The following is a 16,875-nucleotide window of genomic DNA, read 5'->3' as shown; positions in this document are numbered from 1 at the left end:
TAGGTTTTAACCCACTGTAAAGGAAGATTTATTTGTAATTAAAATTTTAAAATTTAAATTAATATGTTACTTTTTTTTTACTAGTGTTTAAAAATATATAATTGTATTTTGATTATTAAGTTTAGGACTTAACCTGCAATACACCGATAGATAATTCTTGTAACCAAAAAGATTTAAGTTTTTAAGTTGTATTAGCTTATTAATTTTATTTATTTTGTTTAGTGTTTAATTTGTAAAATTTTATTTTGATTGATAATTGTAGGACTTAACCCGCATAATACAGTATGACAATTGATTTTTTGTTACATAATCGTAATTTATGTGTGTAGACAACCTGTTTTAAAAAAAAATCATATTTATGTAAACTCAAACCCGCTCTATCACATATCTGTTGAGCATTTAAATTTTCTGTTAGGAAATTAAAATTATTTTAGGATTTTTAAAATTCTTGTTGTAAAGTATTTTAATTATGAGATTCTAATATCTTTTTTAAAGTATAATCCATGGGTATACCGCAGGCCTATTATAAAAAAAATAATTAAATTGTTTCAAATTTAGATGATTTGTTGTGCTCGTTTTTTACTTTTTGAATTATTTTGGTCAGAATTTGTTTTTTTTTGAGTATTTTTTCGTATAAAATGTCTTACTGATAAAAATATGTGTAATATTTTGAATATTATGATATGGTAATAAGTAGATGGTGTGGTAAGTATATTCAATTATAAGAAAACGGTGTGGATTGTGTTGTATGTCAGATTGTCATATATTTTGCTTCAGGAAATAATTTTATACTACTTAAATTTTGAAATTGTTAATTTACACTACTAAGTGTGAAGGTTATGATATGACCATATTGATTTGGCAAATTATATACTCCATCCGTTTCATAATATAGGATGTTTAGACAAGTATTTTTGTTTCATAATATATGATGTTTCCAATTTTCTATGCAACTTTTAGATTAATTTTATATTTTATATTATGCAGTCTTGTTTACGATTGGTTAATTTTTTTCTTAATATGCGTGTTTTAACTAAAACATCCTATATTTTGAAATGGATGGAGTATTATTTAACTAGGTTTGAACCCGCGTTAGACCGTGGGACGAATCATAATTATGTTTTAAATTTTGGGTACTAATTAAGTAGAATTTTTATGTATAAGAAAGTAAAATATATATACAATTATATTTCTTGCGAGATATCTGTCCTTACAAAACAGCATGGAGAATACAAGTGAAGATCCTTCATAATTGGCGTCGGTATACAAACAATCTACTGACACCAATTATGAAGGATCTTCACTTGTATTCTCCACTCGTCTTGTAAGGACAGATATCTCGCAAGAAAGCAGATGATGCATCCATTGTCAAGATAGATGTGCAGATGATGCATCCATTGTCTTGTGTTTGGATATGCGGTTGTAGGCTTTAGTTGTGGGTGTTATGTTTCGTTTGTCAAGATAGTATTTATAGATTTCAAAATGCTTGATGAACAAGGACTTTACGATCTACTCATTTAAAAAGATATTTAAGTATTCTTCGTTTTAGTAAAACAGAGATTTTATCGAACAATATTAGTTTCCAAAGAAGATAAATATATGAATTAAATGTTTGTCTTGGTGGTAACGTTTTTCACATTTTGCAAATATGAATTTAATAGGCCGAAAATTATGCATTCTATTTTAGGAATAATTTATTATGTAGAGATATATATGAGATATTTTATGGATTGTGTATTATTTTGTTTTGGAAAATTGGTTGTATCATTGAGAGTTTGAGAGATTATAGTAAACTTATAGATATGTTGTAGATTTAATGGCAATAAAATATTATGGTTTTGGTCGATTTCTTTGTTTTTCCTTTTACTTATTGATGTATATATAGATGTGAGAGAGGAGGAGACGCAACAAAAGAACCTCCCCTCCGAGAAGAATGGTGAAACCTACAAAATGCAACATCTAGATTTTTGCAGAAAAGAAAAACATTGAAGCTTCTTCTTGTTTTGTTTGAATTTATTTTCACGTTTCTGTATCCTTTTAAAAAAGTACCATTTCAAAGGTATCTACAAGTTTCTTTAATCAGATATAAACACAAGATTAAGAGATGGGGGAGAAGAAAAAAGAGGTGATCAGATTAGAGAGAGAAGCTGTGATCCCAATTCTAAAGCACAAGCTCATTACTGCCTTGTCCCTTCACTTTGGTCTCTCTTTTTTTCTACATTTCATTGTTTCTCTGTTTCTGCATGTTCCTCTGTTTCTCCTCTTTATAAAATTATATACATTTCATTATAACTCTGTTTCTACATTCCTCTGTTTCTCCTTATTTATAAGNATCAGTCACGTCACCATTCAGATTGAACGCTAATGATGCTTCTTTTTTTTTTTCTTGTTGAATGTAACTTACATTATGTAAGACTCCATGACTGTTCATACCAAAAAAAAAGACTCCATGACTGTTTTCTCGTTTTATATTTTAAATTTTAAATTGTCGCTTAGAAAAAAAACGTTTTCATAGAGCTTAAGGTTATTATAGACTTGTAGATAGACCAACGCCTAATTTATCCTCGTTTTTATGTTTTCTCAAATTAAAAATAAATTAAGTGAAATTCTGAGAGAAAAACGGAAATAACTAAGCAGCAAGGAAATAAAGAGAAAATATTAAGTAGTAGACTAGGTTTTAACCCACTGTAAAGGAAGATTTATTTGTAATTAAAATTTTAAAATTTAAATTAATATGTTACTTTTTTTTTACTAGTGTTTAAAAATATATAATTGTATTTTGATTATTAAGTTTAGGACTTAACCTGCAATACACCGATAGATAATTCTTGTAACCAAAAAGATTTAAGTTTTTAAGTTGTATTAGCTTATTAATTTTATTTATTTTGTTTAGTGTTTAATTTGTAAAATTTTATTTTGATTGATAATTGTAGGACTTAACCCGCATAATACAGTATGACAATTGATTTTTTGTTACATAATCGTAATTTATGTGTGTAGACAACCTGTTTTAAAAAAAAATCATATTTATGTAAACTCAAACCCGCTCTATCACATATCTGTTGAGCATTTAAATTTTCTGTTAGGAAATTAAAATTATTTTAGGATTTTTAAAATTCTTGTTGTAAAGTATTTTAATTATGAGATTCTAATATCTTTTTTAAAGTATAATCCATGGGTATACCGCAGGCCTATTATAAAAAAAATAATTAAATTGTTTCAAATTTAGATGATTTGTTGTGCTCGTTTTTTACTTTTTGAATTATTTTGGTCAGAATTTGTTTTTTTTTGAGTATTTTTTCGTATAAAATGTCTTACTGATAAAAATATGTGTAATATTTTGAATATTATGATATGGTAATAAGTAGATGGTGTGGTAAGTATATTCAATTATAAGAAAACGGTGTGGATTGTGTTGTATGTCAGATTGTCATATATTTTGCTTCAGGAAATAATTTTATACTACTTAAATTTTGAAATTGTTAATTTACACTACTAAGTGTGAAGGTTATGATATGACCATATTGATTTGGCAAATTATATACTCCATCCGTTTCATAATATAGGATGTTTAGACAAGTATTTTTGTTTCATAATATATGATGTTTCCAATTTTCTATGCAACTTTTAGATTAATTTTATATTTTATATTATGCAGTCTTGTTTACGATTGGTTAATTTTTTTCTTAATATGCGTGTTTTAACTAAAACATCCTATATTTTGAAATGGATGGAGTATTATTTAACTAGGTTTGAACCCGCGTTAGACCGTGGGACGAATCATAATTATGTTTTAAATTTTGGGTACTAATTAAGTAGAATTTTTATGTATAAGAAAGTAAAATATATATACAATTATATTTCTTGCGAGATATCTGTCCTTACAAAACAGCATGGAGAATACAAGTGAAGATCCTTCATAATTGGCGTCGGTATACAAACAATCTACTGACACCAATTATGAAGGATCTTCACTTGTATTCTCCACTCGTCTTGTAAGGACAGATATCTCGCAAGAAAGCAGATGATGCATCCATTGTCAAGATAGATGTGCAGATGATGCATCCATTGTCTTGTGTTTGGATATGCGGTTGTAGGCTTTAGTTGTGGGTGTTATGTTTCGTTTGTCAAGATAGTATTTATAGATTTCAAAATGCTTGATGAACAAGGACTTTACGATCTACTCATTTAAAAAGATATTTAAGTATTCTTCGTTTTAGTAAAACAGAGATTTTATCGAACAATATTAGTTTCCAAAGAAGATAAATATATGAATTAAATGTTTGTCTTGGTGGTAACGTTTTTCACATTTTGCAAATATGAATTTAATAGGCCGAAAATTATGCATTCTATTTTAGGAATAATTTATTATGTAGAGATATATATGAGATATTTTATGGATTGTGTATTATTTTGTTTTGGAAAATTGGTTGTATCATTGAGAGTTTGAGAGATTATAGTAAACTTATAGATATGTTGTAGATTTAATGGCAATAAAATATTATGGTTTTGGTCGATTTCTTTGTTTTTCCTTTTACTTATTGATGTATATATAGATGTGAGAGAGGAGGAGACGCAACAAAAGAACCTCCCCTCCGAGAAGAATGGTGAAACCTACAAAATGCAACATCTAGATTTTTGCAGAAAAGAAAAACATTGAAGCTTCTTCTTGTTTTGTTTGAATTTATTTTCACGTTTCTGTATCCTTTTAAAAAAGTACCATTTCAAAGGTATCTACAAGTTTCTTTAATCAGATATAAACACAAGATTAAGAGATGGGGGAGAAGAAAAAAGAGGTGATCAGATTAGAGAGAGAAGCTGTGATCCCAATTCTAAAGCACAAGCTCATTACTGCCTTGTCCCTTCACTTTGGTCTCTCTTTTTTTCTACATTTCATTGTTTCTCTGTTTCTGCATGTTCCTCTGTTTCTCCTCTTTATAAAATTATATACATTTCATTATAACTCTGTTTCTACATTCCTCTGTTTCTCCTTATTTATAAGAATTCTACATTTTGATCATTCTCCAGAAGATAAATGTGAGAGAGAGGAGTTCCTAAGATTCTGCCAGAGAGTGGAATGTACCATTAGAGCTTGGTACCACCTTCATTTTGAGGATCTTATGGTATGTTTTATCTCACCAATCTATGATCATCTTCAATTATTCTTTCTTTGAAATCATAAATTAGTAAAGCAGATTGTGTTTGTAGCAACTGTATTCACTTTTCGAGCCAATCCGCGGCGCGCACAGGCTTCATCAACAGAATTTATCTCCTCGTGAAATCGATACTCTTGAAGATCAATTTCTTCAACATCTATTCCAGGTTTTTTCTTTGTTTCCACCTCAGTATTTTTCACTAATTACAAAACGTAATGATGAAGCGAAACAACAAATCTCCCTAGGTCATGGAGAAGAGTAACTTCAAAGTGATAACTAATGAAGAAATACAAGTAGCTCTCTCTGCTCAATATCGTCTCAATCTTCCTATTGTTGTTGATGAAGCTAAGGTAGTACCTGTAAAAATACCACTCTTCAATAATATTATTGGTAATGACGACAACTTCATAGTTTATGTATGGATCCTTGCTGTAGCTTGATACAAAGTTGTTAACAAGATTCTTCTCCAAGTTTCCCCGAGATGATCTTCCTCGTTTCGCTGATAAGGTAAAGTAACTGCTTTTTAATTATAATAACAAATTGGTTACATCTAACTAATATATATAATGATCTGATATGTATGTCTTGTCCCTTGAAGTATATAATATTCAGACGTGGGTTTGGGATTNGTCAGAATTTGTTTTTTTTTGAGTATTTTTTCGTATAAAATGTCTTACTGATAAAAATATGTGTAATATTTTGAATATTATGATATGGTAATAAGTAGATGGTGTGGTAAGTATATTCAATTATAAGAAAACGGTGTGGATTGTGTTGTATGTCAGATTGTCATATATTTTGCTTCAGGAAATAATTTTATACTACTTAAATTTTGAAATTGTTAATTTACACTACTAAGTGTGAAGGTTATGATATGACCATATTGATTTGGCAAATTATATACTCCATCCGTTTCATAATATAGGATGTTTAGACAAGTATTTTTGTTTCATAATATATGATGTTTCCAATTTTCTATGCAACTTTTAGATTAATTTTATATTTTATATTATGCAGTCTTGTTTACGATTGGTTAATTTTTTTCTTAATATGCGTGTTTTAACTAAAACATCCTATATTTTGAAATGGATGGAGTATTATTTAACTAGGTTTGAACCCGCGTTAGACCGTGGGACGAATCATAATTATGTTTTAAATTTTGGGTACTAATTAAGTAGAATTTTTATGTATAAGAAAGTAAAATATATATACAATTATATTTCTTGCGAGATATCTGTCCTTACAAAACAGCATGGAGAATACAAGTGAAGATCCTTCATAATTGGCGTCGGTATACAAACAATCTACTGACACCAATTATGAAGGATCTTCACTTGTATTCTCCACTCGTCTTGTAAGGACAGATATCTCGCAAGAAAGCAGATGATGCATCCATTGTCAAGATAGATGTGCAGATGATGCATCCATTGTCTTGTGTTTGGATATGCGGTTGTAGGCTTTAGTTGTGGGTGTTATGTTTCGTTTGTCAAGATAGTATTTATAGATTTCAAAATGCTTGATGAACAAGGACTTTACGATCTACTCATTTAAAAAGATATTTAAGTATTCTTCGTTTTAGTAAAACAGAGATTTTATCGAACAATATTAGTTTCCAAAGAAGATAAATATATGAATTAAATGTTTGTCTTGGTGGTAACGTTTTTCACATTTTGCAAATATGAATTTAATAGGCCGAAAATTATGCATTCTATTTTAGGAATAATTTATTATGTAGAGATATATATGAGATATTTTATGGATTGTGTATTATTTTGTTTTGGAAAATTGGTTGTATCATTGAGAGTTTGAGAGATTATAGTAAACTTATAGATATGTTGTAGATTTAATGGCAATAAAATATTATGGTTTTGGTCGATTTCTTTGTTTTTCCTTTTACTTATTGATGTATATATAGATGTGAGAGAGGAGGAGACGCAACAAAAGAACCTCCCCTCCGAGAAGAATGGTGAAACCTACAAAATGCAACATCTAGATTTTTGCAGAAAAGAAAAACATTGAAGCTTCTTCTTGTTTTGTTTGAATTTATTTTCACGTTTCTGTATCCTTTTAAAAAAGTACCATTTCAAAGGTATCTACAAGTTTCTTTAATCAGATATAAACACAAGATTAAGAGATGGGGGAGAAGAAAAAAGAGGTGATCAGATTAGAGAGAGAAGCTGTGATCCCAATTCTAAAGCACAAGCTCATTACTGCCTTGTCCCTTCACTTTGGTCTCTCTTTTTTTCTACATTTCATTGTTTCTCTGTTTCTGCATGTTCCTCTGTTTCTCCTCTTTATAAAATTATATACATTTCATTATAACTCTGTTTCTACATTCCTCTGTTTCTCCTTATTTATAAGAATTCTACATTTTGATCATTCTCCAGAAGATAAATGTGAGAGAGAGGAGTTCCTAAGATTCTGCCAGAGAGTGGAATGTACCATTAGAGCTTGGTACCACCTTCATTTTGAGGATCTTATGGTATGTTTTATCTCACCAATCTATGATCATCTTCAATTATTCTTTCTTTGAAATCATAAATTAGTAAAGCAGATTGTGTTTGTAGCAACTGTATTCACTTTTCGAGCCAATCCGCGGCGCGCACAGGCTTCATCAACAGAATTTATCTCCTCGTGAAATCGATACTCTTGAAGATCAATTTCTTCAACATCTATTCCAGGTTTTTTCTTTGTTTCCACCTCAGTATTTTTCACTAATTACAAAACGTAATGATGAAGCGAAACAACAAATCTCCCTAGGTCATGGAGAAGAGTAACTTCAAAGTGATAACTAATGAAGAAATACAAGTAGCTCTCTCTGCTCAATATCGTCTCAATCTTCCTATTGTTGTTGATGAAGCTAAGGTAGTACCTGTAAAAATACCACTCTTCAATAATATTATTGGTAATGACGACAACTTCATAGTTTATGTATGGATCCTTGCTGTAGCTTGATACAAAGTTGTTAACAAGATTCTTCTCCAAGTTTCCCCGAGATGATCTTCCTCGTTTCGCTGATAAGGTAAAGTAACTGCTTTTTAATTATAATAACAAATTGGTTACATCTAACTAATATATATAATGATCTGATATGTATGTCTTGTCCCTTGAAGTATATAATATTCAGACGTGGGTTTGGGATTGATCATATGGAAGCTTACTTCTTCCTAGCCAAAATAGATACAATCCTTGTCCGTATTTGGAAATTTCTACTCACCATCACATGGTGAGCTATCTCGTGCACTCTTTTGTTGTGCTATATATAATATATATACCTCTTGTGGGATGCAATCAAAATACAAAACTAATACTCAGACTTTCTCTGTTTCAGTTTAAAAGGACTTATATATGGGAAAAAGAAGGAAATAGGGCTGTCAGATCAGATTGATATTAGCATTGACACTGAGAAGGATAGTTTATACATAGAAAGAATTCGAATAGAGAAGCTGAGGCTCAGGTTTGTCACCTAATCCTTATTTAGGCTTATCTGCTACAATTTTATATATTGACTTGTTTGTCTTTGTGTTTTCTATCACTGATACAGTCTCTCAAACTTGATGAAAAAGATAACCATACAAGAGCCTACCTTTGAGAGAATCATTGTAGTATACAGGTACAAATGCAGAGAAACAGTGGGATAATTGGATGGTTGTGGTTTTTTTATTTCTTATATTGGTTTTACATTCACACACAGGAGAGTATCAGGGAAGAGGGAATCAGAAAGAAACATATATGTGAAACACTTCAAGACCATTCCAATGGCTGATATGGAAATTGTGCTTGTGAGCATCCATTAAAACAAACACTTTGTGCTAAAATGTATCTTACTATTTAGAAGTTAACTGATCACTCATAATTTATACAGCCAGAGAAGCAAAATCCAGGTCTTACACCACTGGACTGGGTCAAGTTTCTTGTCTCTGCTGCCATTGGACTGGTCAGTTTTGTCACATTATAATCAAGACTTAAGACAATGAAAAACGTGCTTTATCCAACTCTGCTTTTACAGGTCACAGTGGTTAGCTCAGTAAGCCTCAAAAACACTGACATCAGAGTAATTGCAGCCATACTTGGCACGGTTGTGGCCTACTGCGTTAAAACATATTTCACGTAATGTTCTTCACTCATTAATGAGACACCAACCTCCATTTTTTATTGACTAATCAATATCACTTTGTCTCTGTCCCTAAATTAAATGTAGGTTTCAGAGGAACTTGGTAGATTATCAGAGCCTCATCACAAGATCTGTGTATGATAAGCAGCTAGACAGTGGAAGAGGAACACTGCTTCACTTGTGCGATGAAGTCATCCAACAAGAGGTGCTATAGTATCCCCTTTTCGTATTTATGTTTGTATTCTTGTGTGTGTTTTGCTCACATCAATGATAAAAATGCAGGTTAAAGAAGTCATTATATCGTTCTTCATGCTGATAAAGCAAGGGCGTCCCACAAGCAAGGTATATGACTCCGCAACTTTTTTTGATATGAATATACTAAAACAACACACATGTAGAGGCTGACCTCAAGATGCAATATAAAAGGAGGAGCTTGACAAGCAAAGTGAAGTATTCATCAAAGAGGAATTCGATGAAAGTTGTAATTTTGACGTAGATGATGCTGTCACGAAGCTGGAGAAGCTTGGACTCGTCTCTCGTGTGAGTCAATTTTATCTCTCTTGTTATCAGAATGTATATTACAGTTTTCAGTAAAAATATTTTGAAATGCAAAGGGTTTGGTCAGGATTCAGAAGACAAGTATAGATGCGTGAATTTGAAGGAAGCAAACGAGATAATGGGGACAACGACGGAAGAGATGGTACTCAAGGCAAGAAGTGGTGGGGAATATGAAGAGGAGGAAATAACAGAGACTGAGCCTCAAATGACTCCTGAAGATGAACTTAACGCAAAGGAAGAACGTTTTCAATCTAATTATGAGCAATTTGAGAACTTGTGGATGTAACAGATAGATTGTGGATGTAACTATGAACTTGTGGATGTAACAGATTCTATCTTAGAAGACACCGAAAAGTATGCTTTAAGAACCATATAGATCTGATATTTTGTAAAAAGACACCAAAAAGGAAGATACAAAAATAGTCGAATTCGAATAGACTTGTCTAGCACACATATCACATTTCACATATCACATCAAATAAATTCTTCCTTAATTATTGCATTAACATATATAATATAACAAAAGACAGGATTAAAGTTTAATTATGTAGAGGTAGCAGGTAGGTAGATAGGAGGAAAGCGTTCTCTTTAGAGAGGAACGCTGTGCAAGACGACTGTCTCAACAGTGAGACCTGGTCCGAAACCAAACAGGACACCCCACTCCAACCCTTCTCCTGTTGTGGCCACACCATCCTTAGCTGACTTCCTCCTCATCTCATCTAGAATAAAGAGAACGCATGCACTTGACATATTTCCGAATTCGCTCAAAACGTGGCGCGTGGCCCTCATCTTCTCTTCCTTGAGACCAAGCTTTAGCTCCACCTGGTCCAAGATCGCTGGACCCCCAGGGTGAGCTATCCAGAAGAGAGAGTTCCAGTCACTTATCCCCAGCGGTTTAAATGCTTCGTCTAGACTCTTCACTATGTTCTTTGAGATGAGGCCGGGAACGTCCTTGAGGAGATGGAAGGTGAGACCCACTTCCCTCAAGTGTCCATCAATGGCTCCGTCAGAGTCTGGGAGGATGGTCTGTGCAGCAGACACCATCTCGAAGATGGGTTTCTCTCCAGCGGAGGTGTCGGGGTCTGAACCCACAATGAGTGCGGCGGCGCCGTCACTGAATAGAGCCTGACCGACGAGAGAGTCGAGGTGGGTGTCAGAGGGGCCACGGAAAGTGACCGCAGTGATCTCAGAGCAGACAACAAGCACACGAGCACCGCGGTTGTTCTCGGCGAGATCCTTAGCGATACGGAGAACAGTACCGCCGGCGAAGCAACCTTGCTGGTACATCATAAGACGCTTGACGGAAGGACGAAGACCAAGGAGCTTGGTGAGCTGGTAGTCAGCACCAGGCATGTCAACACCGGAGGTAGTGCAGAAGACGACGTGAGTGATCTTGGACTTAGGCTGACCCCATTCTTTGATGGCCTTCACTGCAGCTTCTTTGCCTAGCTTAGGGACTTCAACCACCACGATGTCCTGTCGGGTGTCAAGGGAAGGAGCCATGTAAGCGCACATGTGAGGGTTTTCCTTGAGGAACTCCTCCGTCAGATACATATGGCGTTTCCTTATTGTTGACTTGTCGCCTGTTAATTAATAAGTATTTGTTAAACTAACTATGTGAATGAATATATCTGCTAAAAGAAATGAAAGTAGAAATTATGAACACGTACACATGCGCTTGAACTTCTCCTTGAGGTCGGTCATGTGTTCACTGTTGGTGATGCGGAAGTAGTAGTCTGGATACTCCGCCTGAAGCACATGGTTCTCAGGGTTAGCAGTGCCTATCGCCAAGATGCCTGCGGGTCCATCTGCTCTCTGAGCCTGTCTGATCTCATTCAACGAAGACGCACCAGCCACCACCATTGTAACTCGAAGTTTGAATTTAGTTATTAAGGTTTTGATGTCGTTGTGTACTAAATAAGGTAGGTGTATTCAGAAAGCTAGCAAGTGCAAGAGATTATATAACAAACTGACACGGGAAAAAAGAGACGAGAGTGTGGTAGGTTTGATGGACGGGCAGATGAAGCCCTACGTGTTTAGTTGTTAGCCCCCTTTTCTGTGGTTCTTCTTGCGCCCTGTTTTTTCGTTACTTACCAAAGATTGAATGGTGGGTTTTCATTGATTTATATTAAATTGCACCAACAAGTCATTTTAATTTCGACGTGCATATTTCATATGGTGTATACATATCTCAAGATATTTATAAAATTATTATGAGCATAACTCTATACAATAAATATGATGTGTCATGTGTGTATATTAATATCTTAAGATATGTGAAAAGAATAAACATAAGGTTTCTCGCCGGTTATTTTGCTTGTATAAGCTTTCTTTTCTAATGTAATTGTTATTTTGCTTTTTGTACAGAAAAAAACTGAAAATGGTTTAAAATTTAACCTTTTACCAAAAAAAAAATAAACATAAGGTTTGATGTCGGAGAGCTACAAGGGGGTAGTTGTATACAGTAGTTTCTCCACAACGGTATATGAAAATTTTACTTCCCATACACGTGCACACTTAACTCCATAATTACCTCCTACTAATCTAAGAGCACTTCCATATATCTTACCAACTTAATAACGGTACATTTTAATATAATTTTAGTTAAAAATCTCATTATAATGTTATTTTTCTTCTTTTCTTTTTAAAGATGGTAATTAATTTTAAATACATCTAAGTTATCATCAATATTTTTAGAATATATCGAATAATTTTAAATTGTAGCTCTACGTATAAATATAACAATAATAAAATCATAATCTTAATAGGAATAATTTAAATTTAAATCTATAATAAATAATATATATTTTCTTAAGCAACATCATTAATCAAGAACTTAGTGTAGATCATAAAATACAACTTAAAATGCTAAAAAAATAAAATCTAAAACAATGATCAAAGATCCCTAAATTAACTTGGCTCTAGTCTTCACTTGATAAAGTGCCAAAATTTTGCTATATAATTATATATGCTCAACCAAATAAGCTTTTAATTAGGAGTCTATATATACATTTTTTGAGACACTTATGAAATAAATCCTGAAGTTCAAACCTAAGTATGTCACTGACATTAATTATTAATTTAATAAACAAATTAACTTTATCTATATTCGATTTTTTATAGAAACTAAGTGTTTTAAAAGATAACAAACATAATTGCAAATGTATACAGATTTTATTTTTTTTATTTTATAAAGAAGTGAATGAAGAGGTTCATCATATAAACCAAGTATTGTTCTTCACTTGATAAAAATTTGGAAAATTGATTTGATAAAAATTTGAAAAATTGATTTGATAAAAAGTGATTTTTAGCCTCATATACTATATTTTACTTTCACGGGTTTCGTATGATGAGTTTTTACAAATTAAAAATTTTTGAACATGTTGTGTTATCTGCCTAGCATGGCGGGTTTGGACTATAGAACCAACACTAAAATTATTAGTTTATTTCATATACTATAGATTTGTAGTCATAGTTTGAAAATTAACTTATAAATTGTTTAGTATATGAACTACAAAATATTACACATACTACAACACAATCTTAATATTCCAAAAAAAAAAATGTATTCAAATAAAAACATACACTAACATACCATATAGGCATATACCTCTGTTTAATACTAGAAAACAAAACTAAGTGTTTTAAAATTTTATATTCTATCTAATAACAAATTTAATGTAATTAGGTTCTAAACTGTATAAAAAATAAGAAGAAGAAAAAGCATTCTAAAAAATATTATAAATTAATTAGATAAAAGTTAATTAATTGGAAATTTGAAAACTAAATAAATTAAAAATTTATTATTTAAAATACAATAATTTATAATTTAGTTCCGCGGTGTACCGCGGGTAAAAACCTAGTATTATTTATTAATCTTATGTAATCTCAATTAAAAATAGTATTCATTCATTATTTAAACTTATGTATAATGGAACTTAATATATAGAAAATTTTATTTTACTATTTCTATAACAAAATTAATTACCCATATATATATATACTATTGAATTAATATTTAAAACTATGAGAAATTTGGTTTATTACAAAAATAAATAGGCACTTATAAAGAGACATGTGTATCATTATGATTTATGAAAAGAGAGAGAGGGTTTATTATGGGGTTCACTATTATTCTTAAGAATTTGTAGTTACAAACTTTGTTTTTTACTATTTTGGAAAATTCCCTAATTTTCCTTTTTCTTTTTAGTAGAAACACCTCGTTTTCTCTCTTCCACCTCATCCTAGTAAAAATGATATTTTATCATGCTTATTTTCGTCTTTCCAATGCAAGTTGAAGACTTATTTATTTTATGTATTTTTCTCCTTTTTCATTAACTATCAGAATAACTTGAATTGAGGTGGTCCTAAGTGCTAACATACTTTTCTAATATAATTACCAAGGGGATTTCAAAGAAATTATTTTTAAAAAATGTTCTCTCCCTAAGAACATACCTTATCAAAAATGAGATTTACCTAAATATGTGTGTAGTTTTATAAAAGCACATATACATTATTTTTATATGTGTGTAAATTCTTACAAATATCTTATAAATATATTAGTAAACTTTATAAAATTTAATAAATATTTGGACGATTTTACAAATATTTTTTTATCAAACTACAAGTACCTTATAAAATTTGGTAAACTTTTCATATTTAATGAGAGGCATTTATAAAATTAAATGGTTATAAATATAGATACATAATCACATAAACATAAGCGAATTTTATAAAATAACTAAGTTAAGTGGATCAATAGAGGGTTAGTTAGAACAAATGTTCTAGGGGTCATGATAAACAGTACATAACCATTTCACCTACTTTCACATTTACAATATATATATATATATATATATAAATGTAAGAACATTTTAAAAATCTAAAGGGCCAGTTGACCCCTCCCTCTATCCATGTTATGACCCATATGTTGTAGCAGAGGTTGATATTTTATTTTTGGTTAAAAATTGTAAATTTATATTTTTAAAATAATTGATGTTATTGTAGTAGAAAAGTACGTTTATGTCTTATTTTTATAAATATCGATTTTACTTACATTATTGTTTGTTCTATAATTCTTCATTTTTCATAATACATGACACAAATAATTTTCTGTTTTGTTATTAAATTTATCTTAATAAGACCATGTACAATGGTTTTTTCTTTCAACACCCTCCACCTCAACTTTTAACATTCCACATCATTTTCTCTTTCTTCCACCTAATCATTCAACACCCAAATCAATTTTAACCTCTCCAATAGTTTTGTTTAATAAAATTCAATACTATTTTCACTTAATTTGAAAACACACATTTATAATAATAATTAAAATTAATAAAAGTTACATTATTATTTTTAAAATTGAAAATTTATATTTTTAGCTAATTTTTAATATAACAAAATTATAAAATATGAAATAAACAAGAGTTTATTAGAGAAGAATTTGAAAAATATACTAGAAATGATGATTTTTTTTGTATCGGAATAAAATGAACCAAGTCTCTATTTATAGAGTATAAAAAATGTTAAATTTTGATATAAAAATTATTTTATAAAAATTATATTTACTACATAATAATTGATTTTGAAATAATTAAGTAAAAAAAATCTTGAAAATCTTACTCTTCAATAAGAATACAACACATGTCTCTCTCTCCTAACCTTTTTCCTTTTCGACAAAAAAAAAAGAAAAACAAAAACAAAAGTTAGAACGTAGCATATGTGATTGTGGGCCCCAAAAAATCAGATTCAACGTGTTGAATTGATTCAACCAGAATGAATCCACGTAGATTTTTTATTTTCTTCAACACCCTCATTGCAGTAATTAAGCAGTTGAATAATTTTTTCAACAACCTCATTGTACATAGCCTAATCTATACTAATAAAAAGTAGAAGCTATAAGTTTCTAAGGCTGTCCACCTATGATTTAAGACCTCCAATTGTAATAAGACATGTCACTCATTAACATTTTTTAAAATTCCCAAAATTTTATATATTAAGAATTATTTTAAAACAAGCTATCAGGATTTGACATGTCATTCATTAACATTTTTTTAAATTTCCAGATTTTTTTTTAAAAAGGAAAATTTTAAATTTATGGAAATAAAAGAACTATGCACAATATCCCACATCGGGTAGAAAAGTTTTAGACAATGGTTCAGAACCAATATAAATAAGATTAATATGCTTCCAACAACGAATGATCAGGAAAGCTTGATTTATCAAGCGTCCAAGTTTAAAAATTATTCGGTTTGATCTGGGTTTTTATTTGATCAAATTAAAACTTTAAAAAGTTTCAAAAAAATATTATAATTTTTAAAATTCTTAAAAGTTTAAATATTATAAATATAGAAACTTTTAATAGTTCTTAGCTTTTAAAAAGTTTTTAAATATTATAATTTTTAAATTTTAAAAGTTTAAAATATTATAAATATTGAAACTTTTTAAAATGTTCAAATTTTATATTTCGAAACCTTTTAAAAGTTTAAAATATTATAAATATTGATGCAAAACATAAATTATCTTATTTATCTATGTTTGTGCTTTTTATTTCTTATAGCTACAAAACATATTTTTGTGTATGATTTTATAGATGAGTTGATATTCTTTCATTAATTTTTTATTTTTGGGTCTAAGAAAGAAGGATTGACATCGCGAGACCTTGATTTGATGTTTGAGTCAAGTTTTGGAGTTTAAAGAAGAAAGATGGACAACAAATACACATGTTTTATTAGCTATACATAGGCATGACCAGAGTTACGGTTGTCACGGTTATGGTTTATTAACCATCGGTTATGGTTAAAAATACTTTAAAGCCTTAACTATAACCGTTTAATAAACGGTTACGTTTAAATACGGTTCTGGTTCAAGCGGTTAAGGTTATATACGGTTATGGTTATTTGAGAATATGATACAGTTGATATTATTTGATGATATAACATAATTGATATTATTTATTTATAATTAATATATTTTTATAGTGTACTCATATTTCTATATATCATATGATTCATATTAAATAAATTATTATTAGTATATTTTATTATG

At 30.3% G+C, this 16,875-nt stretch overlaps 3 protein-coding genes across 3 annotated transcripts; 2 read left to right on the top strand and 1 right to left on the bottom strand.

The window, feature by feature from the left end:
* Positions 4,583-5,672, top strand: LOC104772245. The gene is made up of 5 exons (XM_019241778.1): positions 4,583-4,872; positions 5,029-5,123; positions 5,209-5,322; positions 5,402-5,506; positions 5,592-5,672. The coding sequence occupies exons 1-5, from the start codon at positions 4,776-4,778 to the stop codon at positions 5,670-5,672; spliced, it is 492 nt and encodes a 163-aa protein (XP_019097323.1). The 5' UTR covers positions 4,583-4,775.
* On the top strand, positions 7,098-10,144 carry LOC104769620. The gene is made up of 15 exons (XM_010493875.1): positions 7,098-7,387; positions 7,544-7,638; positions 7,724-7,837; positions 7,917-8,021; positions 8,107-8,178; positions 8,270-8,382; positions 8,488-8,613; positions 8,701-8,769; positions 8,851-8,938; positions 9,022-9,093; positions 9,166-9,266; positions 9,358-9,475; positions 9,553-9,612; positions 9,697-9,810; positions 9,896-10,144. The coding sequence occupies exons 1-15, from the start codon at positions 7,291-7,293 to the stop codon at positions 10,112-10,114; spliced, it is 1,563 nt and encodes a 520-aa protein (XP_010492177.1). The 5' UTR covers positions 7,098-7,290; the 3' UTR covers positions 10,115-10,144.
* On the bottom strand, positions 10,236-11,825 carry LOC104769619 (chalcone synthase-like). Its single transcript, XM_010493874.2, has 2 exons — positions 11,499-11,825; positions 10,236-11,411 (listed from the first exon to the last, which is right to left on the bottom strand). The coding sequence occupies exons 1-2, from the start codon at positions 11,689-11,691 to the stop codon at positions 10,417-10,419; spliced, it is 1,188 nt and encodes a 395-aa protein (XP_010492176.1). The 5' UTR covers positions 11,692-11,825; the 3' UTR covers positions 10,236-10,416.

This window comes from Camelina sativa, chromosome 20, assembly GCF_000633955.1.
Source record: "Camelina sativa cultivar DH55 chromosome 20, Cs, whole genome shotgun sequence".
In the NCBI taxonomy this organism is placed as follows: domain Eukaryota; kingdom Viridiplantae; phylum Streptophyta; class Magnoliopsida; order Brassicales; family Brassicaceae; genus Camelina; species Camelina sativa.
The sequence above is the reverse complement of the archived record's forward strand: the minus strand, read 5'-3'. Positions and strand labels throughout refer to the sequence as shown.

What these genes read in the sequence shown, in the direction of transcription:
- LOC104772245 (XM_019241778.1), top strand. Translation starts at nt 4,776, where the DNA reads ATGGGGGAGAAGAAAAAAGAGGTGATCAGATTAGAGAGAGAAGCTGTG. An exon ending in TTCATTTTGAGGATCTTATG is followed by an intron (nt 5,124 to 5,208) that starts GTATGTTTTATC and finishes TTGTGTTTGTAG; the next exon opens with CAACTGTATTCACTTTTCGA. An exon ending in TTGTTGTTGATGAAGCTAAG is followed by an intron (nt 5,507 to 5,591) that starts GTAGTACCTGTA and finishes TCCTTGCTGTAG; the next exon opens with CTTGATACAAAGTTGTTAAC.
- LOC104769620 (XM_010493875.1), top strand. Translation starts at nt 7,291, where the DNA reads ATGGGGGAGAAGAAAAAAGAGGTGATCAGATTAGAGAGAGAAGCTGTG. An exon ending in AGAATCATTGTAGTATACAG is followed by an intron (nt 8,770 to 8,850) that starts GTACAAATGCAG and finishes ATTCACACACAG; the next exon opens with GAGAGTATCAGGGAAGAGGG. An exon ending in AGCTTGGACTCGTCTCTCGT is followed by an intron (nt 9,811 to 9,895) that starts GTGAGTCAATTT and finishes GGGTTTGGTCAG; the next exon opens with GATTCAGAAGACAAGTATAG.
- LOC104769619 (XM_010493874.2), bottom strand. Translation starts at nt 11,691, where the DNA reads ATGGTGGTGGCTGGTGCGTCTTCGTTGAATGAGATCAGACAGGCTCAG. An exon ending in GGAGAAGTTCAAGCGCATGT is followed by an intron (nt 11,412 to 11,498) that starts GTACGTGTTCAT and finishes ATTAATTAACAG; the next exon opens with GCGACAAGTCAACAATAAGG.